The sequence below is a fragment of the Meles meles genome, chromosome 2 (assembly GCF_922984935.1).
Source record: "Meles meles chromosome 2, mMelMel3.1 paternal haplotype, whole genome shotgun sequence".
Classification (NCBI taxonomy): Eukaryota; Metazoa; Chordata; class Mammalia; order Carnivora; family Mustelidae; genus Meles; species Meles meles.
Genome location: NC_060067.1, coordinates 113,788,079 through 113,801,037, shown reverse-complemented (window position 1 = coordinate 113,801,037; position 12,959 = coordinate 113,788,079). Strand labels below are relative to the sequence as shown.

At 39.1% G+C, this 12,959-nt stretch overlaps 1 protein-coding gene across 3 annotated transcripts in view; it reads right to left on the bottom strand.

Moving 5' to 3' along the window:
• The window catches only part of UNC5C (unc-5 netrin receptor C), a 350,685-nt gene that overhangs the window by 106,768 nt on the left and 230,958 nt on the right, over positions 1-12,959 (bottom strand). For all 3 annotated transcript variants that reach the window (XM_045998229.1, XM_045998230.1, XM_045998231.1), the window contains exon 3: positions 11,053-11,196. In XM_045998229.1, coding sequence (XP_045854185.1) covers positions 11,053-11,196 — 144 coding nt within the window. The remainder of the gene's footprint in view (positions 1-11,052; positions 11,197-12,959) is intronic.

The following is a 12,959-nucleotide window of genomic DNA, read 5'->3' as shown; positions in this document are numbered from 1 at the left end:
TAAGCTTCTCACCTCCCAAACTGAGCTGGTCTTGACAATGTAGCTTTCAATTTAGGGAATTTCTGTCCTTAGAAGAGGCTCATGGTGCAGTTATGTGCCAGGCTTTCTAACCATCTTCGGAACTCTCTGACATGGGTCTGTCCTTGCAGCGAGCAAACACAACTGCTTTACTGTGACTCGCATTTTCATATTTCCAGATTTTTGATTAGTTCTTTTACTTGTTCAATGAACAGAGGGGTGGCTGAACATATTTTAAAACTTTTTAAAAACCTGTCTTAATGTATTTTCAAAGTGCTCCTCTGGTGAATAAAACAATTCTACGGTAAAATATAGTCACAACACTTGCATTTTTAGAAGGAAAAGAAGTGGGGTGCCTGGGTGGCTCAGTGGGTTAAGCCGCTGCCTTCGGCTCAGGTCATGATCTCAGGGTCCTGGGATCGAGCCCCGTATCGGGCTCTCTGCTTGGCAGGGAGCCTGCTTCCCTCTCTCTCTCTCTCTGCCTGCCTCTCTGTCTACTTGTGATCTCTCTATGTCAAATAAATTAAAAAAAAAAAAAATCTTTAAAAAAAAAAAAAGAAGGAAAAGAAGTATCTTTCTTCTAACCATGACAAAAGGTGCTAATTATGTTGCCGCAGTGGAGTACCACTTATGCTTAAATCACCAACTCTGCCCTTTAATGGGAAATAACTGCTGGGAACTGACCGGTACGGCATCTTCTGAGAGGTCTAGGTTAGTCTTCTGAACCTTGGGCACTTATTAAAAGTAAAAAATGCCTACCTTAAGGCCACAGAATTCTAAAAAGTTTGATATGGTTTCCTTTTCCAGGAATAGATGATCTGATCTTGGCTGGAATTTTGAAAATCATCATTCTTATTTTTTTTTTTTTTTAATTCAGCAACTCTTACAGAGATCATTAAATGTTAAGGGACACAATGTTGGATGGGGTTCTCTTTTTTTACTTGCCTTTTCTCCTCAAATACTCTAAAAGATAAAACGAAACAAACAAAACCCAACTAACCAAATAGCAAAAATGAACTACATGAAGTTTCCTTTATAATTAGGTTGAAAAGTGAAGAATTGTCACAAGTTTGTTTAAAATTCAGTGTTACCATTTCCTAAACAAGTGACTTGGCCAAGTTACCGAAGTTCCCTGTTCTTAAGTTACCAAGTTTCCTACTTCTGTTTCAGTTTGCAAAATAAGGATAATAATAGAATCTACCTCATAAGATTGAGGGTTTATATTGGAACTTTATTTATAACCTCTTTTGACATTTTTAAAAAGTAATGTTTTTGACCACTCTTAGGAATTTACGACAGACAATTCCAATAATATCATAGTTTATATCCAGGAATAGAGATTGGAATGATCTTTAAGGAAATCAGCAGAAGGATTATCTTGGCAAAGTCTTCAGTTTCACTTAGGGATGGTTATCCCTTATGGCACAGAGATCATTTAAATGGAGAAATCCTGAGGGAAAGAAGTCCCTGCAGAAGGAAACACATTTAAAGCTATTCTTTATTTCTTGGCTTTGGGGCATTTATAGGACAAACATATTTGTATTCAGTTTTGCTAAAGGGTTTTTTAAAAAATAAATATTTTAGAGCTAGGACTGTAAATGACATCCATTACAGAGAAGAGGAAGAAAAAACCCATACAAGCCACTCTTCTATTCACACTGCATCTTCAGTTTTAGAAAAAAAAAATGATTATATGCCATCACAATATTTTTTAAGGTATGTCTTAGGGAAAAATAATAAGAAACATGCCAGCTTTATAGATGAGGAACCTGACATATCAAAAAGTTAAGGCTCTTTCCTCAGAGTATAAAGAAATGAATGCAATGATTGCAGACAAGCTTTTTTTTGCAAATAAGCAGTTTAGCCGTAAACTTCCCTTTTCACCCAGCATAAAACATTACTTTAATGACACATTTTAGTTCAGTGGGTTAGCAGCCATGCTTATAACACATAGATAGCTGATTTCTCCCAAAATATAACTTATGAGACAGTGTTCTATCAATTGGTTTTCTACCTCTCAGAATAAACATGAGCTATAAATATCGATAGATTTGTGGGAACTCTGCAGATCTTAGGAATTTCTGTACAAATACAATAGAAAATATGTTTGAAAAAAAACAGACTGATGCAATCAGGTATGTCTTATGGTTTTTAATCTTGAAACAGGAACCACGTAATCAACTATTTAATGTAACAGTTGAGATTTACATGAAACACGAAGAAAGTTACGGTTAAAGATGTCTGTCTTAGGGGCACCTGGGTGGCTCAGTGGGTTAAAGCCGCTGCCTTCGGCTCAGGTCATGATCCTAGGGTCCTGGGATCGAGCCCCGCATCGGGCTCTCTGCTCAGCGGGGAGCCTGCTTCCCTTCCTCTCTCTCTCTGTCTGCCTCTCTGCCTACTTGTGATCTCTGTCTGTCAAATAAATGAATGAAATCTTTAAAAAAAAAAAAAAGATGTCTGTCTTACTATCTAAAAGATCTCAATTGTGCAGTTAATCTTATCTAATGCAAAATCTGGCCTCTGTAAGTTATAATTGGCTTGCCAGGGGCTTAAATGGTTGCACAAAGGATCAAATCACAGCTCAGAAATGCATGTTAGTAAACAGGCCATTTATTCTGGCGTGCTGGTAAACCTGCGGAACTCTACCAAGATACTTGGTATTAGGCTGCCACACTCTGTCATGGTATAACCTAAATCTTTCAGAACACCTGGTTAAATAAATGTATTATATGGTCAAGTGATTGTAATTTTGTATAATTTAATCTTTTTTTCTGCCCCGTAGACAGGTAGGGAATGGAAAAGAAACATAAAGCCACGAGCAATGACTTCTACATCTATTTAATTGAAGATACTATTGCCCTACAACAGAAATTTAATTAATTAATTCCTTTAAGAGGCTTATTGAGGTCCGACACTATGCCAGCCGTCACTGTAGACATTTTGAATTCATCAGTGAACCAAAAAAAAAAAACCAAAAATCTTTGCCCACGTGGATCTCATTTTCTCAGGGGGTGGGGGAGACGGGCTACAACTCATGATCATAAAAATAAGCAAATACATAGTAGGTGAGAAGTTGATAAGTGTTATGAAGAAAATAAGTACAAAAATGTACTGGAGGTTTGAAGGCGGGGGGTGGAGCACAGAAGAAATCACTTTACTTGATGTACTTGAATTACTAGGGTGAGAAAACATTTTTACTTAAAGAACATATCATTAGGGGCGCCTGGGTGGCTCAGTGGGTTAAAGCCTCTGCCTTCGGCTCAGGTCATGATCCCGGGGTGCTGGGATCGAGCCCCGCGTCGGGGCTCTCTGCTTGGCTGGGAGCCTGCTTCCTCCTCTCTCTCTGCCTGCCTCTCTGCCTACTTGTGACCTCTGTCTGTCAAATGAATAAATCTTAAAAAAAAAAAAAAAAAAAAAAAAGAACATATCATTAGCATTGAATAACATCATCACTTTGTCCTATCGTATGCTTTCAGTTTAATTCCGTTTCATTCCATTTATTTATGTCTTCAGTTCCTTAGCACCAACCATGTGCAAAACACTATTTTTAGGGGCATCTGGGTGGCTCAGTGAGTTAAGCCTCTGCCTTCCGCTCAGGTCATGATCCCAGCGTCCTGGGATTGAGCCCCGCATGGCATCGGGCTCTCTGCTCAGCAGGGAGCCTGCTTACCACCCCCACCCCCCCCCCCCCCCCGCCTCTCTGCCTCTTTGTGATCTCTGTTGTCAAATAAATAAATAAAAATCTTTAAAAAAACAAAAACAAAAACAAACCCCACTATTTTTAGGCACTGAGGGAATCATGATAAAGAAAATAAAGTGCCTGATCTTGTGAAGCTTATATTCTGGTGGTGGAAACAGTCAACATAAAAGGAAACAAGTAATGATGAAGAGAAATGCTCTTAAGAAAAACGAAGGCAGGTTTGGGGTTAAGAGAGTGACAGGGTTGGGGTCAGTGGGCTTTAGGTAAATCGGTCAGGGTTGACCCCGCTGAAGAGGAGGCACTTCAGCAGAAACCTGAATGAAAGACGAGAGCGAGCCTGAGCCACATTTAAGAGTTGGGAAAGAATATTCCGGGTGGGAAGGAACAGGTATTACAAATAGCGTATATTTGAAATGCGTGTACTGCATTCGGGAAACAAGGAAGCTGGTGAGGTTGGAGCAGACCAAGCAATAGGGGAGAGGCAGGAACCCAAGGCCTTCTGATACTTCTGCACACAATAATAGTGAGTTTATAACATTATGCCTCTGGAAATTAAGATAATTTTGTGAACGACCACCTGGCATACACATCACTGTCACCGCCTCTCCTCTCATACCCAGAGTATTTGTTAGAAGCACGGACTCTCTCGTTGGTCAGACTAGCTTCTCCATATACCAGCTGTGAACTCAGGCAGGATTTTTAAACTCCCTTTATTGTCAATTTTCCCATCTGTACAATAGTGATCATCGCACCCGTCACACGGAATTGTTGCAAGGACTGAAGGAGCTAATCTACTTAAGTGTTGGTCAAAGGGTATAAACTTTCAGTTACTGAATGTATAAGTTCTGGGGATAGAACTTTCAGCAGCACGGTGACTACAGTGAATCACATTGTGTTCTATACTTGAAATTTGCTGAGAGTAGTTTCTAAGTGTTTTCATTAAAGGAAAAAACCGGTAACCATATGAGTTGAGAAATGAAGTGGTTGAAACAGTGCCACCATTCTAATCATTAATTCTAGAGCCCATCTGTCCAGTACTAGCCACATGGGCTATCAAGCAACCGAGCTGTGGCTAGTCTTAATGGACAAGTACTGTAGGTGTAAACACACCAGATCTCAAAGATAACCATGAAAAAAAGAACATAAAATATTTCATTAATATGTGCTTATATTGGTTACTTTGCTGGAATGATAGTTGAGATATACTGGATTAAAAAATATATTACTAAAATTAATTTTGCCTGTTTCCTTTTACTTTTTTAAGGTTGGCTACTAGAAAAGTTTAAATGACATAGGTGGCTGGCATTATCTGTCTCTGGACACTGCTATTCTGCATAGTATGAGAGAGACACTACAGACTCACAAATGTGAATAAGGCTTGGTCCAAACCCACAGGTGGTCACAGGTGGTTCTAATCCCAGGGAAAAGGACAGGTGAGCAATGAGAGATGAGCAGAGAAGGCCACCTTGATCCTCCTCCATTCTTCTCAGGAGCTATCATATTTCAATCTGTAGCCGGTGGCATTTGTGATTTATTGGTTTGTGCACAGAATAAAGAAAAACAAATCCATAGGAACTATTCTGCCATTCCCAGGAAGATGGATTCCCTGTGCACATAAATCCACTCTGACTCCGGAATCATAGGAGAAGGGTGACCATATGGAGTGCTCCTCCATCCTTGGACATGGGGGAAAAATTATAATCTAATTGTATGTGAACTGGCAGAGAATTTCATCCTCTAGGATTGAGAGCCAAGGCCTGGGACATGAAGTTGTAAAACAAGAAGAGCCTTTTTAAGTTTTTAATGTTAACTCAGGGAAAAAAAAAAAAAAGAAAGAAAGAAAAAGGAAAAGGAAAAGGGAAAAGAAATGTTAACTCAGTATGGATAAGTTTTCAAAATGCACACATAAAGTTTAAATCATAATTTCTGTTGTTATGAACACCTATTATCATCCACTGAGCATTTGTTTTGTGTCTGGCACTATGCCATAGGCTTTATAAGTTTATCCAATTTAATCTTAAAATAACCCTATCATTTGCATTTCATGGTTGATGAAACTAAGGCTCAGAGGGGTTAAGTCACATGACCAAGGTCATATTAGTAAGTGATGGAACTAGGATATGGACATAAGTCAGCCTGCCTCCAAACCCTGTCCTCTAACCATTCCACTATGCTACTGACATCGTATCCCTCCCCACAAACAACCACAACCACATCACCAAGAATGACAGCATCAAAATAGCAGCCCTATCAAAAGTAAGACATTGCCCGAAGAATGACAGTGTTTGCTAACATTTTGCCTGAATTATTCCTGCTCTAACGCTAGGAAATTTCCCACTGGCTTTATAACAAGGGATACCAGAAGAAACAACCCAATAAAACTGGTAGCCATATTGCCATAAAGGCTCTACTTGGGATAGACCTGAGATCTCTCAGAAGCAACTCCTCGCTGTGCAGCGGAAGCCACAGCACCCACGCAGGACGCCAGCACAATCCTCTAGGAAATGTGTGACATTCTGGACCAGGCATGTCATGGTCTCAGCCCAGGCCTGGCTAAATTCTAACTTCCATATTTCCTTGTTTGCTCTTCTGCCCTGATTGTGTCACAAACTTATTTTTATATTTTATATAGCTGAATAAGTGATGTATTATAAGCAAACACACAGCCAGTATTCATTCCTGCCTGATCAACTTCTGAAAATAGAGCTTTCTTTTTTGTGAGAGAATGTTGAGCCCCTCCACTGTACACGTGAGTATAAGTCTAATTAGGTGAGACATAATTGCATTTATTTAACCTTAGCATCATAGTTATCTTTGCCTGGGACAAATTTAAACTTTAATTGCAGCTTATGTGATGGCCATCTGTCATGTATCACTGGGCAAAGCCCCACAGGCTTACTTGAAACAGGGCAAACTAGGAAATCGTCAAGCTTTGTGGAATATTGGCAAGAACTTGTTTGGTAGAAATCAGTCTTAACAAAGAGAACTGAAATTTAACCCATTTTTTCTTCTTTAATTAAGCATGATATAAATCTATATAGCTACATCTTTACATATTGGATGGTCTTCTTTGGCCACAGACACATACGGGTTCAGTAAAGTATAGAAATACAGGCAAACTGTTCTTCAATCTTATTGCATGAAGATGAAAAGGGGCTATGGGCAAATTAATCTCTTACTGAGTTTGTTTTCTTATTATTTGAAAATGTCAAATTACATTCAGCCAAGTTTATATAATACATTGCAAAGAAAGATGGGATTCTTACATGTATTTAATTTTTATGTGGAGAATAGAAACATATATAGAGTGTCTCTATACATACATACACACACACCATACATATGCTATGATATTTTATATATATATGTATACACACATACATACACATACACCATACATATACACACACACCATACGTATGCTATGATATTATTTATATATGGAATTGGCACAATAAGAGGTTCTTCATTTGGAACTCTATGGTCCTTAAACTTCAGCTTTTAGGCAAGCCAATTTAGTATGGAATATAAATTGGTGATTTAAAATATTCATTATAATTGATATTAATAAACACATAGCAATGAAAGATAAAGATATAGTCTTATGTCCTCGTACGTCTTTTGATTATAGTTAGAAGCTAACTTATAATTCATTTAAATATTTGACCAAAACAATTGGTCTCTTGTTTCTTTACAAAATGTTTAAAAATATCTTTTGGCTTCATAATTAATAAAATAGTCTTCAAGATTTGTGGTAAATGACTACAGTGAATATAGGGGTATGCCAATGAGATCCTTTTTCGGGACTGACCCCACTTTTGGGGTGTGTTGCCTATGAGAGAGCTCTGCGTCTTTCTCCTGGAATTGCCCTCAGTTGAGGAGAGATGACTTAACCCAGTTCACACAAGCTGGTGGGAGCTGGGAGTCAAGCAAGGGCCCACATCCATTGATTAGTCTTTGTGGGGCAACTCTGAGGGGCCATTCGAGCTCCAGAGCTCCCTGTGGGGCCATCTTTTGTCATACCTATCCTGTAGCTCAGTTTCTCATACCTGCCAAATCCTATGGCCTGCATGGGTATTATTCCTAAGAGCACTGTTCAATATGTTGCCTGCATGCATGTCCTCATCTCAGAGTCTATTTCCTGAAGAACCCATATAAGACAAAGAGAAAAACTCTTTAGATATGCTCTGAGAGGAAAGATTAATATATATAGCATTTTAATAAACTTCACCGAGAATTTTTTATAACAGTTTTAATTCAATAAAATTTATTAAACATCTATGATGTTCTAGGCATTGTGCAAAGCATGAAAGATATAAAGTTAAGCAAAATTGAATTAGGCAAAATTGATTCCAAAGAACTTGCTGGCATGAAACACAGACATTATAACAAGTGAATATAATTCAACTGAGACAAGCCCTATATTAAGAGAACGGACACACTGCTCTGAAAGGGTTGAGAAAGGGATGCCTATCTTTCTGGAGACCCATGAGGCAGGAATGACTTCACTAAGGACATTTGAAACAAATTCTTCAAAAAGTTCAAGCCTCTTGAATCATTCTTTCTTCTCTCTCTCTCACATCTCACATCCAATCTCTCAACAAAAGCTATTACCTCTTAAATACACAGTAGCCCCCCTTGCCAGCCGTTTTGCTTTCGGGGGTTTCAGTTAGCCACAGTCAGCTAAGGTCCAGAAGCAGATGAGCCTCCTCCTGACTTATCATCAGAAAAGCCAAGGGTGGGCTAATACTATGTCACAATGCCTGTGCCATTCACTTCATCACGTTTTATCATCTCACAGCATCGCAAGAAGAGGCGGCGGGGGGTGTGTGTGGTAAAAAAACAGTACTGAGAGAGACCACATCTACTAACATTTCCTACAGTATATTGTTATAATTGTTCTATTTTATCATTATTGTTGTTAATCTCTTACTGTGCCTAATTTAGAAATTAAACTTTATCACAGGTATATACAGAAAAAAACAGTCTATATTGGGGTTGGTACTATCTGTGGTTTCAGGCATCCACTGGGGGCCTTGGAACATATCCCTCTCCTCTCCCCCACAAACAAGGAGAATTTCTGCATCCAGGAGCCAGGCTGCACCCCCTTCGCTGCTTCTAATTGATGCAAGTCTAACATCTCTCATAGACACAGCCTCATAACTGGGCTTTGTGCTTCTACCTTTGATCTGTTCTCAACACAAGTCGTGATTCTGCTAACACGGAAGTCATGAATTGTTCTGCAGAAAACACTCCGAGGTTCTCTTCTCAAGCTAAGAACCAAAGCCATTAGACCTACAGTGTCCTGGTCCATCTGCCTGGGAGGGCCAGTGCACGCCTGCCTCTGAGTATTGGTACCTGTGGCACGTGTACGTGCCTCTCCCTCTCCAGAGGGAGAGTACGTGTACTCTCCCTCTGCCAGAGTCCCCCTTCCCCGCCTTCATGTTTCCTCAACTGTGAACATCTTCCAAAGAAGTTCCCTGACCACCCTCCCCCTGGACAACACACCCTCTTTTCCTGCTTTGCTTCTCCATCTGCTCTGGTCGTGATTATCATCTATTTGATTTTGAGTTTGCCCTTGCCCACCTGAACATAAACTCCATGAAGGCAGGTCATTAACTGTTTTGATTTTAGCTCCATACCCAATACCTAAAACTGTCCCAAGAACAGACTAAATGCTTACTAAATATTGTTAAATAAATGAATGTTTACAAATGACGAACAGAAGTAAGAGAAGGGTGAAACCCTTCATTGTGAACAACAGCTGGAAAGCACAGACATCAAAGAACTGCTAATCCAGTGTGACGAAAATGGAAACGTTCTCTCTGGTTGGAGCTGGAAACATAGGTTGAATGTGTAAACTATGAAATATGGTTGTCAGGGGCTGAATTATTCACACGTCGAAGCCTTCACGTCAGGACCTCGGAATGTGACATCATTTGGAGACAAGGCCTTTAAAGAGGTGACGAAGTTAAAATAAGGTCTTTAGGGTGCCTTTAATCCAACACGACTGGTGTCTTTACAGGAAGAGAAATCTGGGCCTGCAGCTACAGAGGGAAGAACGTGCAAAGACATGGAGAAATCCACCATCTACAGGCCCAGGAGAGAGGCTCTGGGAGGAGCCAACACTGTTGGCACCTTGACCTCACACTTGTAGTTTCCAGAACTGTGAGCAAAGAGATTTCTACTGGGTAAGCCACCCAGTCTGCGGTACTTTGTATGACAGTCCTAGCAGATTCATAGGATGGCACATGGCACCGTAAGGGATCTTTACTTTATCTCACAAGCCACTATAACGTTTTAGCAGGGAGGGAGGCACTCTGTGCAGAGATCTGAGTTTCAGAAAGATTGTGGACTAGAAAAGGGAAACAGTGGGAGCCATGGAGAGACAACCTGGGATATGTTTGCAGGCACTGTGATTTAGATCACGTAGAAGGCAAGGGAAGAGCAGAGTATGGAATTGGGAGAAGCCTCAGAGCCAAGACTATTGGGACTCGTTGGCACTCAGTGACGTGGAGAGGTGGGTGATACTGACACCCATCACTAACCATTTGATAAAACGCACGCATACAAAAGAGTTCAAATAATATAGTCCCCATGGATTTCAGCGGTCTCAGACTTGAGAAAATATCTCAATATGGAACCTTAAGACAGATTAAAGCAGCATTCATGCCGCTCAAGACGCGAATAGCACTCCTTGGGAAAAGGGGCCTGCAGAAGAGCTGCAGGCAACATCTTTCTTAGGCATAATATGATTAGCATATTAAAAAATCTGAGAATTTTGCAATGAATAAACCTATTGAACTTCATCCAAAAAAAAAATATTTCCCACATTTATTTGCTTATGGAACCCTGTTCTGTGTTAACCTCTTCAGAAGCATGAATACTCCAGAATTTAACACAGTTTTGAAAACAGTGGTGTATTTTGAGGCATTCGAGTGGTTCCAAAAAATAAATAGAGAAGCTTTGTATGGGTAATTTCTATTTCTAGTAGTAAAACTAATCAACGTTGTTCTAATGCACTGGCAGAATAAACTCATTAAAGAAATAGAGTTGGTTTTCCTATAGCCTAATTCTTACCAGATTAAAAAAAAAAACGAAAACTCAGAATCTTTAAAAAAAATATCACTAGTTCTTTCATATTCCTAAAGAGAAATTGTTCATGTCTTGAAACAAAAAACATATTCTGGTGACGTAAGGGGAATGTGTAGCTCAAATGCAGAGATCTGGGAGTTCTGACCAGGGTTCTTTGAATCTAGAGCCAGTGACAGCCTACATTTGCCCACATTCCACCCAGGTTCTGAAGCCCAGCGCCTCCGTACGCCATGACTCACATGCGATGCGCACGTAGGCCTTCCTGCTCTTCGTGGTGCCCGCTGAACTCCAGGCCACACACTGGCACCAGTAATCTTCAGGCCCAAAGAGTTCTTCAACTTGCTGGCGCGAAATCTCAATGCTCACTTCCCGGACAATGAGACCTGCCAAGAGAAAGGGAGATTTAAGTCAGGAGAAGCCTTATTACTGGCAAACTACAAAACATCATACCATGTATTTCCCCCCAGTGATCCACCTTGATGCCATCGATCAACAGCCCAGATACTGTCTCTCTCCACCTGTGATCTTCCTTTGGCTCCCATTATTTGATGCCCAACTTTTTCATTTTCTTATTTGCTATTTCAAATCTTCTGCTTTCATCAGAGGATGAAAGTGGAGTAGATCTATCACAGCACAAAATTACATTTTTTTCCAAAGAGTTGGACAAATATTCACCCTCTGCTGAGTTAGCTTCCTTGGTATAGTCAAACATGAACATGGGTTTCACATCTAAGGATTGTGTCCCCACTATATAGGTCATGGGTAAGAGATCCACGTGCTATACATAACCTTACAATGATTAAATCTTCCTAACCCCTCACATGAAATGTCAGAGAATAAGCTAAAACTATAATCATAAGTATATAAATTATTAATATATATTGGTTGATGTATATAAGCATATATCACATTTTATTATAGTTTCATCTGGTACCACACAGCTATATACAGTTTTACAACACTTTACATCATTTTACAGTAAATGTAACTTCCTTAACAATTCCTTAACAAGGAACGAGAATGACCTAAAACTGTAATCATAAGTACAAAAATCAAACTTACATTTATATATAATACATCAGGTTTTATTATAATATGACCCAGTACTATATAAATATATGGTGCTTATCTAAAACTAAGTTATTTTTATAGTTGTTTTTAGTTATTAAAGTAAACTGTTTTCTTGAAAAAAAAATACCAGTCTTAGTTAACAAATCCCTGCTATTCTATTCAAAGAAAGTATGACTTTAAAATTTTCATGCATAATATTTTGAAAGCCCAAATATTTCTTTATAATTGTAATGTAACCAAAATCCTGTTAAAAGAGGCTTCCAGCTAAAATGCTCAAATAATTGGATTTTATTTTACAACATTATGTAATCTTGAATAACAAAAATTGAACTAAGAATCTGGGATTATCATTTGAAGAGTATTTATCTTGATAAATCAAAGTCTTTTTCAGAGAGTCATTCCACAATGTGCCTCTTTGCACTGAGCAAGAAGGATCATCTGAACAGTGTATGTGGGTAACTGCCAATTTTCCTGCACATCCTTTCAGAATGAAGTGCCTATTGAGACAACTAACAGGGATACCCTTAGGGTTAAGTATAAGTACAGTATGAAAGATGAAATATATTGCTTTGTACTTTTTATTCATGGATTCATTCATTCATTCATTCATTGAACAAATATTTATTTCATATCAGTTATGGAAAAGGTATTGCCCCATGGACAATCTCTGATGAGTAGGATAGTCATTACCCCCAAAGAACTTATATCATTGTGAAGGGGGTGCATATTAACTACAGATTATGCAATTTATTACTTAATTATGATTGTGTTCAATGCTACAAAAGAGAAGTATACAGAAAAATGAGAGTGAATAACAAGTGAACCCACATTAGCGTGAAGGATTCAACATGAGTTAAGTTGGTTAAATTATCTAAGGGGAGGGACAGAACATATGAGAAGAAGCGAGAAAGAGAATGAGGAGATTGGGAACCCAGAAGACAGTTGAGCACCAAGAATGGCATGAGATGAAGAGAGACAAGAAAAAGATCAGTCAAAACACAGTAATGTAGACCAGCGGTTCTCAAAGTGTGGCCCTAGAACAGTTTCATCAGCACATGGGAACTTGTTGGAAGTT